Below are 18,631 nucleotides of genomic sequence, written 5' to 3'. Positions count from 1 at the left end.
TTCTCTATTTAATCATATTCGGAATTGTGTCAATTATGGTATTTGAAAACTAACATGGGTCATAATCGTAAACGAGACATGTGGTCAGTGTTATTGGTCAGTTGTGTGGCAATGGGGTGAGGTAGGAGGCAGACCTGTGCCACTCACATTCTGGCTCTGCACCACAGATTGTTTAAACTCTGGTCTGGTCCATCTGTGCTGTTGACAGAGGCAATGCGCCCCATTTCCCGCATTTGTATACGATTACAAAGCAATTGAGATATCATTGCCAGGTTAAGTTGAATGAAATCACTGATGGATGATAATGCTGCTTTTGTTTTGTATTTCAGAGTTCATTTGTCACTTAGACTTAAGAGTAGTATTACACTGTGACATTGATAATTTATAATTTTATTCTACTTTGTGTGCGAATGCTTGAGCTTCAGATGCACAAATGTTTAGGTGGATATCCCAGCATGACCAGTCTTCTCCTTCGTATGGCTAATAAAGTAGAGCCAGATAATTGTGGAAAGAGAGAGTGTTACTTTGATGCCCCTTTCATATTTGTGAACTGGGCATTGAGTCCTTATGTATTCCATGGTCTGTTTTGGGTGACCACAGTTGTACACAGGAGAGGTTTTAACTTTCTATTTGTGCATCAAGTGACCGCATCTGCCCTGGTTTGTGCGGTGAATGTGGTTTAGGATTGTGGCCCATAATCATTACAGAAGATCGAAGGATCTTTTGCGTGATGTGTATGTGTGTGATTTGTGAACTCCGTTTGGCTTTCCAAACATTGGGGTTTAAGTTTTGATTGTTGAAAGTTAAGTACGTGGGTCCAATATGGTTTGCGCGAAACCAGTTACATGCATGACCAGTTGCTTTCTCAGTAAGAGAAGGCATTGAGGTATCACTGGTGACAGCGGTAAGGCGGTCTGGAGCGATTGTTTCAGCTATGCCGAGGAACGACGAACAGAAGTAAAATCCACCAACTGTGACCATCTTTCATTTCCTCTCAGACATTAATCTTACATGATTTGTGTAACACCGCACACAATTGCGAGCATGCAGCTTGTCAAAGAATGGTGGAGACGCGATAACTAAATGCCCCATCAATTGTGTTACTTTTGTGTGGCAGCATTAACGACGGTGTAGGCGCAGTGAGGGTCACTCTGTCGTGCGTGCCGTGGGCGTAGATTATGCACGACCATGCAGACGCGAGTGAAGAGGAAGTGGAGCTGATCCTGCGTGCGCAGTGGGACACGCTGAGCGAGCGCCAGAAGTACCGCTACCGGCCGCCCACCAAGCCCACCGCCACTGGGGACGAAGGTGCCCCCCTCTGCTCATGCCCCATCCAGCCCCTACAGCAGAACAGCAGGGGGCCTTTGTTTCCAGTGCTACTCGCAATGCCCCGATGGAGTTGGAAGTGAGAGAGCAGCTTAATTTCACTCGCAGAACCATTGCACAGCAGGTCCTACCTTGATGGCAGATTTCATTTCCTCTCATTGATGGCTGATTTAACCAGAAGCTGAAATCCTTTACCTCCAGCGTTTTGTGGGATCCTGGGGTTCATGTCGCTGGGAGCATTGGAATTGGCGTCTCGAATGCCGAGCGGCGGCTCCATGGCTTGAGCTTGACGGCTTGCGTCCTGCAGCTGGCGTGCTCATCTCTACGATGACCTCCCCGCTGTGATGGAGGCTTTGTTGACCAGTTTCAATCCCGAGTTTAAACCTTACCTGCGCCTAAATGATGAGAGGTGCCCCTGTGTAAATAAAGACATTTAAAGATCGTAATTTATGCCCAATGCTTCATTGCATCAGAATACTCTTTGTAATGAGGATCTTGCACTGGATTGTTTGGTTAGTTCCCTTGTAATGTTTATTTTGCACGTGTAATGGAGTAGGAGTACCAATAGGAAATGCACCAATTGAGGGATAACGCTCTCGTGATCAGCACCGATGGCAGGTCACGTCAAAGGCCACCATGCACTTCGTGGCCAGATTTGCAGCCCAGTGGGTTGTAAAGTCCGATGGTGATCTGTGTTCCACTAGCGCCTCGTTCAAAATGCCGCATTACAGGTGAGCATCTGTAATCCATGTGGTTTGCAGGTTTCCCTTGCAAGACTGTTAATGAATCTCTGTGCTTTTCTTAGTAAATAACGTGAGGTTGAATCGAGTTGTGCCCCATGTATTGAGGGCATCCCTTGTTGCAGTGCCACATGATCCCAGTGCAGGTCTACCCCTTCCTAATACCCCTTACAAAAGGAAGCTTTGTGTCCGTATCTTTTTGACCGTCGGTGTCGCCACCCATTGGAGAATGTTTGCATTGACAACCTTAGCAATTTCCCGCAGGGCTCGTTTAGAACATTTACCTTGTGCCACAGACTCGGGCGACAGCGCGAAGCGTCAAAGGCGACCCACCAAGAAGTTACTTGAGTCGACTGGAGATTTTGCCGAGGAGTCTCCCAGGAAGAAGTCGAAGAAGGACCTCAAGGTGCAGTGGAGTCGGCTGATTAAACTCATGCCGAGAAACCCATTGGCTGGCCGTGGTGCCACCCTGTGCTGCTGTTTCCCGTGACCACACGCTGACACCAGCCTCATGGAAACATCCGCAACCGTCGGCAGCGCTATACTGCTTTACTGCCTATTGCATAGAATCTGTGTGTGGTTGGCAGTTGAATTTTGATCTGACCAAATCTGAGCCTTTAAAAACCATCCACCACACCACACAGCCAAACACATTTTCAGGGTTCTAAAATAATGAAATAACTCCCCTGTGCATGGGTTTTTTGTTATAATGAAGACACCAAAACCTTGATTGTTGCCGGGGTTCTTAAAAATAGCCGCAATCGGCAAATCCACAAACTCAGTCACGTGGAAGACATTGGGTTTGGTTCACGGTTCGTAATACAACACTCCTTTTGTTTTATGTTACCTTACATATACCCAAACAGGAAGTGTATTTAATGTAAAATGTTATTAATATTTTCTATTGTGTCAATTATAAATTGTACAGTAAACGTATAGAATGAAAAAACAAATACACTACATGTAAAAATAAACTTGAAAATGAAGGCAAGGTTAATGACGGTGCAGTAAAAATGCAGTTTGAAAAAGAAGCTAAAAAATTCATTATAGTACAGTGAAAGCTTGGATTGCGAGTAACTTGGTCTGCGAGTGTTTTGCAAGACGAGCAAAATTTTTAAATAAAAAATAATTTGTAAACGAGCGATGTCTTGCAATACAAGCAGTACGTACAGTATACGCTTTGTCTGCCGAGCGTCACGTGATCACAACTGAGCCAATGGTTCTTCTCTCTCTCGCTGCGGGATTGTGGGTAATCATCTCCCATGCTCGGTCTCAGTCGGCGTGCCTCACTCGTATCGTCAACATCCGTGCGAGCGTATACTGTTTACTACAGTATAGTGTTGTGACCACGTGTATACTGTTTACTACAGTATAGTGTTGTGACCACGTGTATACTGTTTACTACAGTAGTGTTGTGACCATGTGTGTGTGCGTAAATAATTTTTTTTTTATTTTGTGTCCAAGTGTAGTGACTGTTCTTTAGTAACTGTACAGCAAGTGAAAGTCGTCCCACACAATAACCCTCCTCTCTTCTCTCGTCTCCCTCACACCAGCCACGAATAAATGCAATTAATAAATTTGATTACTTTCTATTAAAGAATAAAAATATAAAAAGGTATTTTGTATTAATATTTTTTATATGAATACAGTATTTTTGGGTTGTGGAACGAATCATCTGAGTTTCCATTATTTCTTTGATATACGAGTGCTTTGGATTACGAGCACGTTTCTGGAACGAATTATGCTCGCAGTGCAAGGTTTCACTGTACTTTGGAACTTTTCTCTGCATTTCAATAGAAGAGTGCATGTCTAATGTGAAGCAAAATGAGCTTTAAATGCACACGAGCGACTTGCTGTATGTGTGCGTGTCAGGACATGTACCACCCCTCATCACACATTGACAAGAGCAGGTCGGCTGGCACGGAAGACACCACGTCCCCCGAGAGCTACTCCGCGCCGGCACCGCCAACCGGGCCCTCAGGTGACTACAGCACGGGGAGGAGCGGCCAGCACGACCAACCTCACCCCACCAACCTCCTAGCCAGCCAGCCGCACCTGGCCCCTTAGCCCAGCTAACACCACCCACCCAGCTTGCCTGGCTGCCCAGTGAACCACTGTCCCCCTCGCCCACTCTGATACAAATTCACTTCTGAACTTTGATACTACGCATAAAAGGTGGGATGTGTTCTCATCTGTAGCCTGCCAAGAACCCCCCCCCCCCCCCTACATGCCGGACAATGGCCCTCTATCTCACAAGACTAACATTACATCTGGCACTCTGCAGTGAAGAAGGGCATTGGCCATTTATTTTCGCTCTTCTGAACCATCTGTTATTCCACATGTCCATGTAAGCCTCCTTTGGGCTTAGGTTTTCTCACTGTTTTCACCTGAAACTTTATTCTGGAGTTGAGAAGCAGGTTGGTAATTCCACTGGGAGCACAGCAGAATCTAGCCCATGGGATGATCCCCAACTGCCGCCATGTACACAGGCAGCACACGGCGCTCTTCCATTCTTCGGGGCAGTTCAGTGCATTGCCATTGCCTGATCCAAGATTTGCATTGGAGACCAAAACATGAAATCCAAAAGCTTCATGCAACAATATGGCCCAATGTCCCGATTAGCGTGCTTGGCTATGTATGGTGTGAAAGAAATTCAACATGCATACGTACGTCCCCCGGCATAGTGGGGTGAAGTTATTTTGTCATTGCTGAATCTGGCGTCGGGAGCAGGGCCTAGCCGGTTCTGCCGGCCAGGCTGAGGCCACAGGGCTCGATCTGCCGGAGAGCTGCTCCACACTCGTGCGCCATGCTAACCCTTCGCACTGCCCTCGACCCAACGTGCATTGAAATGCAGACTCGCCTCTATTGTGATAACCTTCTAGAATGTTACACGCGTTGCAGTGTGTAATGTGCAGTGTCACGTGCTTTGTGTACTTGTCCTTTTCGTTGTGTTGTGATTTGTCACTGAGCTCAAGGGAACCACATGTGCTTGTGCATATTGAGTGAGTGTCTTGTGTGTGTGTGTGCAGTGTTGAGTTTGTGTCTCCATGTGTGCTGTGTTGATGCTTGGACCCTCTGTGTCCCCTCAGAGGTGAGCCAGCTGGCTGATGCGTGCAAGCCTCTGAAGAAACGTAACCGCGCGTCGGCACCCGAGGCTTCATCGTGCCCTGTGCCGCTGAAAGAGAAGGCGGCTTCTGGTGATACTGGCTCTGCTCAGGAGTCGGAGGTGAAGTTTCGACCACACAGAACCGTGTCTGTGCGCGTAGCTTGGAACACCTAAACTGGGCTCTCACACACAACTATACTCACGCAAACTCATACAGGTGCGCGTACAAACACCCACATGTACATACGTACACAAATTCACGCAGGACCGGTTCAGATAGTTGTCAATGATGTTGGCCGTAAGTGGAAATGAAATTTTTGTCACTGGGTCCCTAGCGAAGTGCAGTAAACACTACACTAATGCTAGTGGACACACATACCCACGCTCGCACACATGCACACAGGTGGGTACTTACACGTGTGAGTGTTTAACTACAACGGTCGTGGTTGGTCAGGTGTCAGAGGAGGGCCAGGTGGAGGGACCTGCGGAGGACGAGGAGAGCGCCGATCTGTCCCTGGCCACGGTGTCTTCTCACAAGCGCTCCGAGCGTGGGGGCGGGGGCGCCGCCAAGAAGGAGAGCGTGTGCCAGGTGAGCCGGCTGGGTCAGGAGCCAAGCGACAGGGGGCTCGGACTTCAGCATGATGCTCAGTGCTTGGGTAGGGTGGGTCTCAGTAATTAGTGGATGTCTGGGCTGCCTGCATCTTCACGGCGGGTTATGCAGGTCGTGCTTGATCTGTGATGGAGGCTGCTTTTGGGCCACCTACTGGTGATATTTTATATTTCTGTGACTTCTCCACAGCAGCGGTTCCCAACGTATCTGAACCGCGGACTGTCACTAGCAACCTTCGTAATTTTTAGTGGACCACTGTGCACCAATAACATTTTATAATGTTAACAATTCTAAATGGTTGTATCTCCAATGGTTCCATGGACCACTTTCCATGTCCTTGCGGACCACGGATTGGGAACCAATGCTCTAGAGGTTCATTTCTCATGATTTCGATGTCAGGGGCTGTTACGGTACCATTCAGTTATACTGAGGCCATTTATCCTTGGTCAGAAGACTGGTCCCTCAAAACCGGCACATTTCCTGAAATTTTTAAGATGACTGCAGTCACCTCACTTTAAAAAAAAGCTGGGTCTTGATCCTGAGCTACTGAAAATGTTTCACTTTTTCTAACCTTTTGTATTTGTCTAAATTTCTGGAACAAGTTGTGGTCTTTCGTTTACATCAGCACCTGGCCTCAAATGATCAAATTGGCCGCTTTCAATCGGGGTTCAGACCAGAGCATAGCACTGAGACTGCTCTGGTAAGGGAGATCAATGACAATCTTTTGTTAGCATAAAAAGGCTTTGTCAGTCTCCTCATTCTGCTAGATCTAAGCTAGGCATTTGACTCCATTGATCACGGGGTTCTCCTTGAGTGACTGGAAGTTTCAATGGGAATCTCTGCCATAGCTTTGTTCTGGTTCCACTCTTACTTAAAGAAACGTAGGTACTTTGTCACGATGGATGGCTGCAAGTCACCAATTAGACCGGTTATCTGTGTTTGTCCCATCACTTTTTAGCATCTACATGGCACCATTGGGTATTTTGCTCTGACATCTTGGCTTATCCTACCATTGCTGTTCAGATGATACTTACATTTATATCCTGTTAGGACCAGACCATGTAGCAACTTCGTCTGCGCTATCTGCATCACTAACAGTAGTGAATTCATGGTTGCGCCAAAACTTTTTGCTACTTAATGCCGACGAAGACCGAAGCCATATTCATCGGCTCCCCTTTGCATCTTTCTAAAATTGGTTTGCCTCGTTTGTTGGTTGATGGTCACGATGTCAGTCCCACATGGGAGGTCAGAAACCTCGGAGTTCAATTTGACCAGTCGTCATTTGACGGACATATCAAAGGTGATTAAAAATTCCTTTTTTCGTCAAAGAAATATTGCTAGAATGCATTGCTTCCTGTCACCTGCTGACTTGGAGAGACTGGTCCATGCTTTTGTTATCCCTACTCAACTACTGCAAGGCCTTACTGATGAGACTCCAGCTTGTTCAGAATGCAGCCGCTAGAGTGCTTACACGTACACCTTTCAATGAGAACGTTACACCAGTCCTCGTATCCCTTCATTGGCTACCAGTCACATTCCTAGTGGATTTTAAGATATTAACCTAGAAGGCTTTAAAATACCTCACCCCACATGAATTGCACGAACTAATACATTTGTAATGAGCGAGAGGGTACTTCTTTATTACTCACACTGGGCACAACACAGGCCAACACTTGTTCTTCCTCACACCGAGTATAACTCTAGGTATTAACACCTCTAATGGCTACACACACAGCCGATCACTTAGGGTGGTCCCATTGCCCTCACTTGGCTACGCCGCTGGTTGGCGGCGTGACGATGACGGCGATGGAAACTACGCAGGAGATCTTCCACGTGGCCGGACGGCGGCGAGAGATGTCGGCGAGCAGCAACGCAGCCAGGACCCAGGACCCCACACACGAGCCCCTGGTCCGCTCCCCCTTATATCCCCCCAGGCGTGGCTAGGCCCCGCCTCCGGCCACGCCCTCTCGTGGAACCTTCGAGCAGGTTCCCGGAGTATCTCGGCTAGCCCCTCCTGTTACCTTTGCCCCAGATACACCTCCTCCTCTGATTGGTTGGTACTTAACTGTGCTCGTACCCGTGATTCCCTTTCCGGCCAGCAGGTGTCCCCTGTCATTACACATTTATATCTTCCATCAAGGTCCTTCAGATCTTCTGATCTCCAGCTGCTCAGCATTCCCAGGTCTAGGTTGCACTCTTTTGGCGATTGAGCTTTTGTTAGCGTGGCACCCAAGCTACGGGTTGCCTTGCCACTTGACGTCAGGCAATCAGTCAGGAGATCCAATCTAGGCCTCGGCAAGGTAAGGTAAAAGGTAAAAACAACGAGCCTACCTTTACCCTACCTTTTACTTTACCACAATACAATCACTCTACCCTACCTTTTACCCTTTAGCAGGTAAGGTTAAAGGTAAAAGGTCAAAAGCAACGAGCCTACCTTTACCCTACCTTTTACCCTTATCCCATACAAATTACCCGATTACAGGGTAATTACTGGGGTACTACACATGAAAAAGGTTTATAACAGGTAAATGCTCGGTAGAGCGCTTTATTCATCTATATATATAAAAGGGAAATTTGTGAATGTATGTCTGTTCAAAATGTTTAGCATACTTCCCGACATGCAACAAACTTGAAATTTAGCATGTGGGTACTTCCCAGACTGTACACCATGCAATAATTATAAGAATAGACTTTTGTAAAAAAAATGTGTGGGGGGTGCAATAATGCATATATTTTGCACGGCAAGTGAGCAGTGACGTCACATCTGTGATGTCGCCCGCATGCGGCAGCGTCACGCGGTGTGCTTGCTGATCCTCCCCCCCCCCAAACCCTCCGCGTAGGCCGTGTATTAATCCAAGACAAGATTCCAAGTCTCGGGCGAAGCCGGGTAGTAAAGCGAGTATAGAATACTCTCGATGATTCCAATTTTAAGTGGAGGCCACGGTCTGCGCCACGGAGTTTTTAGCGAGCGGTAAACAAGGTATTTACCGGGTAGTACTTCGCGCTACCTTTACCCGACCCTTTACCTTACCCCTTGGCATGTCAACACCTTTACCCTTTTACCCGGTAAAAAGGGTAATTTATCTTACCTTGCCAAGGCCTAAACCAATCTCTGTAAAGTGGCCTTCCCTCTTTTGTTTAGTTGGTTGTCCTGGCTCTGTTTTTTTCCTGCTCTTCATGCATTGCGCATTGGATCCTAGGATGGAATGCGCATTATACATTTTAATGATTATTTTATTATTAGGGGCTTTTTATAATGGTCGTAAATGCAGAACCTTGTCAGTTCACTGGATGAAGAATTCCCACACTGTCAGTAGTGTGGGTCTCTTAACCATACTTTACCCCCCCCCCCCCTTGTCATTGCGGGTTGGTGAAGTACCAGTTCAGATATCACTCTAGACATGGATGGGAATCAAACAGGCTCGTTGCAAGGTGCACTAACCCACCGTGCCATCGTTTGTCTCCAAATATGTCATAGTATTCTGTATCGGTACCAGCTGCACATCCACCGTGGGTCGTTCAGATTTCCCCTCTGCTGCTGCAAATGTTCTCTCAATGTCATCGTGTCTCCAGATCTGTGAGAAGACGGGGGAGCTGATACTCTGCGAGGGCCAATGCTGCAGTGCCTTCCACTTATCCTGCATGGAACTTGACACAGTGCCCTCCGGCAAGTTCATGTGCAGCGAATGCAAGTCAGGTGAGGCCTTCTCTTCCCTGTGGCCATCACTCCTAGCTCTTCTCCATGAGTTACCTCTCCCTGCGACTTTTGGCGTCATCTGGTCCAACACCATGTGAGACTAGACTCTAAGGAAAGCTGTCTCGGGTGTGGACCAATCAATTTCAAGGAACAGTGCATACATTGTCAGAGTTATGTTTTTTTGTTTGCATTCCCGACCGCAGGTATTGTAGTCAATGCAAACATGACTCCTTGTAAAAAAAGGTGTCAGTTTTGTTGCTAGATAAAAGGGTAAAAAAAAAACAATTATCAAATCCTAAGTATTTTCACACATCCCATCAGCTACGTAGCCTTTTGGGAGTGCATGTTTGCAGCAGCGTTGGTATAACACAACCAAATTCTGGGCTGCTTTCGACATTGTGTCTCATCAGCAGAGCCAGGCTTGCTTGAACTAATGCTGGTGAACTGCCACATGTTTATAGCCAAGAACCCGTTCTGTTAGATGTGGGTCCTAGATTGACACAAAACTATATAATGAATGTAAAGCACAAAATAATCATTCAGCATCATTTTGGAGAATTTAAGTTACAAATACACTTTTTTTTACACAATGTGTTCCTGTGCTCGCAATGTGTTGGAGTCGGGCGGTATCGGTGAGCGGCGTGCCCTGCGCGTGTTGCACGGCGGCGGTGCAGGTGTGCACACGTGCTTTGACTGCAAGGAGCCTGGCGCCGACTTGAAGCGCTGCCTCGCGCCGCTCTGCGGGAAATTCTACCACGTGGAGTGCGTGCGGCGCCTGAGCGGGACTGTGCTGGAGGGCAAGGGCTTCCGCTGCTCGCTGCACGTGTGCCTGGCCTGTCACATTTCACAGCCCGACAACCCGCGTGCATTCAGGGGTGCGCGCCTTCCCACACTGCGCCATCGCTCACTAAACCAAGACACGGGTCCCCTGTGCAGCCTTAACACGCTGCTGGGGAAAGAGCTGTTAGTGAGCACTTAATAAAGGTCTGAATGGCACAAGAGATAGTGGGTGGCCAGCACCCCGCCTGTCCGCCTTTGTGTTTCCAGTGCTGATGTTCATACGGAACGAGGTACTAATACTTTAAGGGTTATTCAACCTAGAAGAGGCCCAGGACCAGGTCAAATATTTGTCACGGATTTTGGCCGGTGTCGTAGCGCAATGTGCTAGCCGCTCTCTACACAATACCATCACATATGCAAACACCATCCCATCTCGCACACCCACACACTGCCCCCTCACCATACCATCGCACAATGCACATACACATTGTATACGCACACCACACCATTACACACCACATGCTATGGTATAGCATAAATATGTCCATCACAACAGATGCAAAATTTGAACCACGTTGCGAACTTACATCCTGTTGTGCATTCTTATTCATGGTTCTCAAGAGTTAAAACCATTTTATAATCTTTCTCAAACGTAGGCCCAATACTGGAACGACAACGTGTTGTGAACGTGTGTGTGTACATTGCACGCTTTCAGATGCACTTCTGTGGCCTTCTGGAATGTTCTTCCGATATTTGGAAGCCACTGGAGTGATGCACTTTCAAATTATATAGCTTGGAAACTAATTTATTTAGAACAGCTTTTTGTGTTTAGTTTGTTGTCTTACCCCACACCTCCGATTAACACGGTTGGCTATATACGATGCGAAAGAAGTTAAACATACACACGTGTGTGTGTAACCTGCAACGTATGTTTGTGCGCGTGTGCGTGTTGCTTATGCTCCTTGCGCAGGTGGCCGCCTCATGCGCTGCGTACGGTGCCCCGTAGCGTACCACACAGGGGACAACTGCATCGCAGCAGGCAGCACCATCCTGGCCTCTAACAGCATCGTGTGCCCAAAACACTTTGCCGCCCAGAAGGGCTGCAACCACCACTCACATGTTAACGTCAGCTGGTGCTTCGTCTGCTCAAGAGGTGGAGAACTTGGCGGTTTTGTATTCTGCTCAAAGTCAAAGTGTCCTGCTGCTCGTCAAACGGGCAATGAGACGGCGATCATAAAAATGCTGTTCTCCTTTTGGCATATAATTATCAAAGCATGTTTGTTTACATATTTTACCACCAGCATGTGTGGTAAGTCAGACTTTTGTTGCCTTGTGATGGGTGTATTTGGCGTTTGAACATCTTAACACCTTTATTCTTACCGGGAAAGGTAAAGCCGGCTATATTTTCATCAACTTAATATGAGCATAAAAAGGGTCCTATAGATAGGCGATCTTAATCATTGCCAGCCTGGAGTCAGAGATGGCAACTCCACATGCCTGTTGGAGATTATTCCATTAATTGAGCACTGATGTCTTCTCAAAAATTAGTACTTGTCTATCTGAGGGACCCGAGAGCGATGAGCTGACTTGACTTCCATGTGCAGCTTGTCAAGTCCTCTAGCCGCTGCGCCACCCAGCCAATTTCAGTCTGGGCAACTCATCTTTGAGCCAGAGTGTTTGCTTTTCTGTCAATGGCAGGGTAGCATCCCTAATTGTTATTATAAAACTCTGCGATTAATTATAGTTGGATTAATTTTTCTGATTTTAAACACTGAATTTACAAAAGAACGAGGAGAAATTACTAGGCTTATTCAAGTCGAGTGTATTCACATAATCAGAATCACTCCCCGTTTCCTAATACGGAATTATTTTTCTTTACGGCTGCTTGTTGGTGTTTAATTGCTTTTGGATTAAATCTCACTGCAAGCCAATTTAAAGTTAAAATATATTCACGACATCCAAAATGCATTCACAGCCAAACCCCGGCAGCGGAACTAATAGGAGGAAACCCTGCTCCGGCTCGCCAAAAAGTCCGGCTGGCTGCAAATGCAACGAGAATATAATACAATAACATTTTCCCAAAGACTATTAAATACGTGTATGATAAAAATAAAAATTACTGCTGTAAACGCCATTGTTTGCCATACTGCTCACTATTGAGAGTCGATGCCCTCCGAGCAGCAAAACAAAGGACACACAAACGGAGGAAAATAACGCAAGGAGGACAAAACCAGAGTGAATGAGACAATAAGAGAGGAGATGAAGCGAGAGACGGCGGTTGAGCGAGACAATCCCGCGGGAAGCCACTCGCCATGACGTGACGTGATGCACAGTGCGCACGTCGTGGGCTTCAGTCGGCGCAGGAGGCAGTGCCGAATTATTGTATTGTTTATCCGGCATCGGTCAGGCTAAATGTGAAAACAGCTAGTTAGGGCATTTCTGAATTGAAGTAATATTAAGGACATGCACATTTTTAGCCTTCCTATATATTTTCCAAATAACTTGGCATAATGATGCTTTTCAAATATAAAAAAATAACTGTCTTGGAAGCACGGTAACAGTGGGCAGTCAACAAGTTGTCTTGCGGCCTATTTACGCATGTAGGCAGGGAGTGATGGGCTATTGAATGCAGCGGGGAGTGGATTCTGGATTTACTCGTCATTTCAAAATTAAGTGGAGGAATCTATTTTGTATGATCGTGTGGGCCCATTTTTATGCAGTTCTTTATGCTCGGGGAGACCTGGATAAAAATGCATGGTGTGAGACAGAACGAGATTAGAAAATGACACGGTGTGCAGTTCTACTTTTAAAATGAACGATGAAACTGATGTTTATTGATAAAAATGTTCAACGTATGTGTTTTAGCTGCTGTAAACGGAGGTTCTGATAAAGGTTTTACAGGCCTTGATTGAGAAGTGTCACCACGAACCCTGGGAGTGATTGTTGGTGATGAGGCCGGGGTGCGTAGGTGAGGCACCGTGCGAGGATGTACCGTGTCTGATGCTCCCGTGCGCTGCCGCAGGAGGGAAACTGCTGTGCTGTGAGGCGTGTCCTGCCGCCTTCCACCCCGAGTGCCTCTGCATGGACATGCCGGAGGGCAGCTGGTACTGCAACGACTGCAAGGCAGGACGACGGCCTCACTACCGCGACGTCGTCTGGGTCAAAGTGGGCAGCTACAGGTCTGTGAGCTTGTGAGGAGACGTGTGGTTTAGTGCCAGGTGTGTTCAGCGTGAGGGTCTCTGGTGGCGAGATGTTAACGACCTCGCCTGGTATATTTGGAGTTTGTGTGTTTTCCTCGTGGTCACGTGGATTTTTCGCCCGGAACGCGGGTTTTTCCCCTCCACATTTAGAAACATGCGTGTAGAGTATTTAGCTGCTATAAATGTCCACATGATAAGCCACTTTGTTGAGCTATCATTTGTGGCCAGGTTGCTTCTGAAAAAGAGCTATATAGCTCAGTGGGCTTTACCTGGTCAAATAAGAAGTTTATAGTTTTAAATAATTTTTGTTTTTGTGGATGTATTAAGGGGACTTTTTGTGACATGTAAAGAGGTGTGTGTGTGGTATTGTGAATGTTTTTGTAAATTGGAGATGAGAATGGTGTTGGTGCCTGGAAGAGAGAAACCAGGCCTGCTCACACGAGGGCTAAAAAGTGGTGTGTGGTTGTGGTCAAATTCCTGCGTCACTTTCCTGTCTCCACATGTACAACCAACATGTGAATGAGGCTCAAGAGTATGCTGTGAAGCAATGTCAAGACCCTTTAAACTGCTTTACAAGTGCATGCCATGCGTGTGCCCTGTGGTGCCCTGGCTCTGTGCGTGGCCTCACTGCCCTCGGCATACGGACTGTGGGAGGGGATGGCCGGATCGTGCTCTTTCTAAGTCGCCGATTGTGAGAGGCATTTTTGAGGTTGCCAGGGACAGAGGCTTAGATTATTCAGATTTTAGATTCTACTCTTGTCCCAATTGTGTTGTTTATAAACTCTACCATAAAGTCCAGTAAGTGTGCGATAAGCGGTGTTGTGGTGTGCTATAATATACATTACCTTACACCACATATAATTGCATTTCTCTTAAGGTGCTGTGCTCGTTGTGCTCTTGAAGCTTTTGTGCATTGCTTATTATGTGTTATGCTTATTGTGCCATGCTGCGTCGCGCTGCGCCGGTTGCGTCGTGCCGGGCGCGTAATGCCAATCGCACCTTGCCGGTGGTGGCGGTCTTCTGCCAAACTAAGAAAGGATCGATGCCACTGTGTAATGCAGGTGGTGGCCAGCGGAGGTCTGCAACCCCCGCTCTCTGCCCACCAACATTCTGACCCTGCGGCACTCCCTGGGCGAGTTCCCCGTGCGCTTCTTCGGCTCGCATGACTTCTTCTGGACGTACCAGGCACGCGTTTTTCCCTACCTGGAGGGAGACAAGGGCAGCACGGCCAACAGGACCAAGGGCATCAACCGAATCTTCAAGCAGGGTTCGTGGAGATGTGATCTGTGGGACGGGTTGGGCTCTGCTGCTGTTGTTGGGCACCACTTTCCTAGCTCAGTGTGGGCCACCCTAGGCCCAAGCTCGCCTCACACGGGTGCCTGTGAGGGCCTGTGAGGGCCGAGTGCCTGCGCTGGGGAGATCATCAGGTCATTGCTTGTGTGCGTTGGCTCCCTGGGAGTGCCTCTGCGTATTTCTTTCACGGAGGTGGAGTAAGGATGTTTGCCGTCTCTGACACTTAGCCATTTTTTTGGTAAGTCTAGCTCCACAATACCATGACACGGACTAGAAAATAAGCTTTTGGCCTATTAATGCAGTTGAATATTTAACTAACTTTTGATTTCACTAGGCGAGGCCCACCGAGCTATGCAGCTCTTTTTCAGAAGTGACCTGGCCTCAAATGATGCGTCAACGAAGTGGCTTATCATGGGGAAATGTATGACAGCCAAATTCTCTAAACGCACGTTGATTTTTAAATGTGGATTGAAAAACTGGAGGACCTGGAGAAAAATCTACTTGACCACTGAGAGAGCATGCAAACTCCAAATACACAGGTGTCAAGGTCGGGATCGAACCCACAACCTCCTGTATACCAGGCAAGGTAGTTACCAGCGTGATATAAGATGCCTTGGGGCTTCAACCAAGAATAAGTTAAGCAACTTAGAGGTTTGGAATATAATATCGCAGGAGAGCAAATATGTGAGCGGGGAAGAGGCGGTCGTGATGGGTTGAGCACGAGTGCAGCGTGGAGGAGGGTGAGATACAGGGATGGCCATTGGCATGGCACCCAGAGGTCGGCGACCAAGGGGGGGGGGTGTCCTAAAGCCAGGCAGATGGAGACTCGGAGCAGAACTTGGAGTTGGGGATTGACTTGGCAGGAACTGCAGGATTTATATGGCTGCTTTGATGACCCCATTGCTGTGCCCTTATGGCAGTAGTGTGGAGCGGTGATGGTATGATAATAGGTCATGTGGTCTGGTGTAGTGTTATATTGTGACGATGTTGTCGGGTGCTGATGTTGGTGTGTTGTGGTTTTGTGGTGGCGATGGTGATGTTGGTGATGCCGTGGTGTGCAGCCCTTCAGGAGGCAGCCAGCCGCTTCCAGGACTTGAAGATGGTGAAGGCGCAGAAGGAGGCACAGGAGAATGAGCGCAACCAGCGCAAGCCTCCACCCTACAAGCATGTTAAGGTGCGCAAATGCCCCGCACCACAGCCTACACACATACTACCCCACGAACACCACTCACGCACCACACCCTACACACACCCATATACAGACCGCCACCTACACGCATACGCATATACAGACCGCACCCTACACACACGCACATGCGTATACACATTGCCCCCTACACACACGAATATACAGACCGCACCCTACACACACACATGCGTATACACACCGTACCTTACACTCACTCATATCCACACCGCAAACAACATGTACCGCACATGCACACACCCTACCACTCAAATACACCCTAGCAAATTGCGTATACGAGCGTGTGTAGGGAGTGCGTACCCCATGTATACTAGCGTGTGCTGCTGCGCGTGCCACAGGTGAACAAACCGGTAGGCCGCGTCCAGATCTATGCAGCCGACCTGTCCGAGATCCCGCGCTGCAACTGCAAGCCCGCGGACGAGTCACCCTGCGGCCTCGACTCGGAGTGCCTCAACCGCATGCTTCTGTACGAGTGCCATCCGACGGTGTGCCCCGCGGGCCACCGCTGCCACAACCAGTGCTTCAACAAACGCATCTACCCCGACGCCGAGATCTTCCGCAGCGAAAATAAGGGCTGGGGCCTGCGCGCCAAGGCCAACATCAAAAAGGCATGTGGGGCCACGCGGCGTGCGTGTGGGCATGGGGGCCGTGCAGAGATCACAGAGGGGGAAGAACAGGTGTCACGGGGTACTTGGGCAATGCGAAGTTCGCGTGGTCGTGGGTGAGGAAGTGCGGGATCAAATGAGCGTGTCCGCGAGTGAGGAAGTGTGTGTGGCTGCGAGGAGGTAGGCGAGTAAGGTAATGATGGAGGCCATGAGGAGGTGGACAGGATCGTGAGCGAGGTGGGCGGGGTCGTGAGGAGGTGAGTGCAGCCGTATTGATGTGGCATGGCTCCGGCTAAGCGGCGTGCCCCTGCTGTGCTCTGCGTGATGCCGACGGCAGGGGGAGTTTGTGAACGAGTACGTGGGGGAGCTGATTGACGAAGAGGAGTGCCGCGCTCGCATCAAGCATGCGCACGAACACCACCTCACCAACTTCTACATGCTCACCATTGACAAGGTGAGCGGCGAGCAGCTGTGCCCCCATGCTCGCAGGCCACGTGCGTGAATGCACAATTAGTTGGTGCATCGAAAGTAAATGTGCGTCATGAGGCTGCGGATGTCAAGTAGGAGCAGTCGATGAGTGCAGAGCCATGTGTGGGTTTTCTGGCGCCGTAGCACCGATGTGGTGCCACAAACTCACGAGGAGGGAGCCGCTGGGCATCCCTTGGTTTCTGGGGTTTTGGGTGGCCATCGGTCAAATATCAGTAACCGGCCTGTTAGGCCCGATTTAAGACCCACCCAAAACTTAGTCTAATTTCAATAGCAACACCTATTAATCAAATATAAACTGAAATTTTACCATTAAGATGTTAACATGTTTTGATTTTTTTAATGAAATGCGTTTGACTTTACACTAGATTTGGAACAAGTATCTGTTCGCCTGGCTAAATGAGTGAGTGCTGGGCACATTTGAATAATTTTGCTCACTGAGCGCTGGGCATGTGGGTGGTGATGCTGCCGCTGCTGCCGCTGCTGCTCCCGGATTGCGCCATGAGCTCAGGACCGAATCATCGACGCGGGGCCCAAGGGGAACTTCTCCCGCTTCATGAACCACAGCTGCCAGCCCAACTGCGAGACACAGAAGTGGACAGTGAATGGGGATACCCGCGTGGGGCTCTTCGCTGTCAGTGATATCCCATGCGGTAAGGCCCCTGCATGCTCACGAGGGTACCACTCAATATTCAAGTTTGTTGTTTTCAAGGTCAAGCCTCTTGGTTTTATTTGTTTGCTGTTAAACCGAAGCCACTGTGTGTTTAAAGATAATTTCTAAATATTTACTGGTTGGTCAACAGAGTTGAAAAATGAATTACATTAGCTGTGTCGAGTCGTAGTATAACCGTAGATGCAGAGAAGAAGAGGGGATCCTGATTAGCATGTAACCCTGAAGAGATTAGAATGACATGCTTATCAGGTGACTTTTACACCTAAAGTAACAAATTGTGATACCAGAAAACTGAAACTTAACTTTTCATCTGCATATTGGGTGACAAAGAGCCCCTGTATTGACTTAACAGACTGTTGGGGCAAGTGTTAGCAAGGACCTTTTGAAGGCTGGCACGGCACACCAGGGGTTGGATGGCCATGAGCCAGTGGCGATGTTTACACACAGCACCAAATACTCATTTAAGGCCGAGTTAACCAGATATCAATTGCCACAGACGTTAGCTGTGTCTGGGAATGGGATCTAGGTTCGTAGCACCGTGAGCTAACCACTACATCACTGTTTCTCACTTCTGCATACACTCGCACACACAAGAACACGTGTGGGAGCATGTATGTACAGCCCCCATCCAGGGTCCTCATCACCTCTATAGCCTTGATAATTTTACACGGCGAGTGTGCGGTATGTGCTGCATTTGTGAGCGTCTCAGTCTGGAGTAAATAACTGAGGCAAGGGAACGTTTATGATCACCCATGTAATTTAAAATTAGAACAATTTTTTTACCTTTGTGGAGTTATGGCATGTGTATTTTTGTTAATGGTGAGCAGCCCAGTGTGACCCAGTATGACTCTTGTCGTCTTGCCTCCACGTTGCTTCGTTTGTCGTACCTTGCGTCGCATGTGACTGCG

The 18,631-nt window shown here is 48.2% G+C and overlaps 1 protein-coding gene across 4 annotated transcripts in view; it reads left to right on the top strand.

Moving 5' to 3' along the window:
• NSD2 (nuclear receptor binding SET domain protein 2) overlaps window positions 1-18,631 on the top strand; it is a 38,647-nt gene that overhangs the window by 14,002 nt on the left and 6,014 nt on the right. For all 4 annotated transcript variants that reach the window (XM_076066404.1, XM_032951930.2, XM_032951928.2 and 1 more), the window contains exons 6-19: window positions 1,176-1,308; window positions 2,363-2,472; window positions 3,939-4,047; window positions 5,156-5,292; window positions 5,627-5,761; window positions 9,356-9,479; window positions 10,154-10,354; window positions 11,230-11,412; window positions 13,282-13,438; window positions 14,521-14,726; window positions 15,814-15,926; window positions 16,298-16,567; window positions 16,902-17,018; window positions 17,562-17,703. In XM_076066404.1, the coding sequence (XP_075922519.1) occupies window positions 1,176-1,308; window positions 2,363-2,472; window positions 3,939-4,047; window positions 5,156-5,292; window positions 5,627-5,761; window positions 9,356-9,479; window positions 10,154-10,354; window positions 11,230-11,412; window positions 13,282-13,438; window positions 14,521-14,726; window positions 15,814-15,926; window positions 16,298-16,567; window positions 16,902-17,018; window positions 17,562-17,703 (2,137 nt within the window). The remainder of the gene's footprint in view (window positions 1-1,175; window positions 1,309-2,362; window positions 2,473-3,938; window positions 4,048-5,155; window positions 5,293-5,626; window positions 5,762-9,355; window positions 9,480-10,153; window positions 10,355-11,229; window positions 11,413-13,281; window positions 13,439-14,520; window positions 14,727-15,813; window positions 15,927-16,297; window positions 16,568-16,901; window positions 17,019-17,561; window positions 17,704-18,631) is intronic.

The sequence above is a fragment of the Petromyzon marinus genome, chromosome 11 (assembly GCF_048934315.1).
Source record: "Petromyzon marinus isolate PM22_M1 ecotype Great Lakes invasive population chromosome 11, UKy_Petmar_22M1.pri1.0, whole genome shotgun sequence".
Lineage (NCBI taxonomy): Eukaryota > Metazoa > Chordata > Hyperoartia > Petromyzontiformes > Petromyzontidae > Petromyzon > Petromyzon marinus.
Note: the sequence above shows the minus strand (reverse complement) of the source record. Positions and strands in the feature narration are given on the sequence as shown.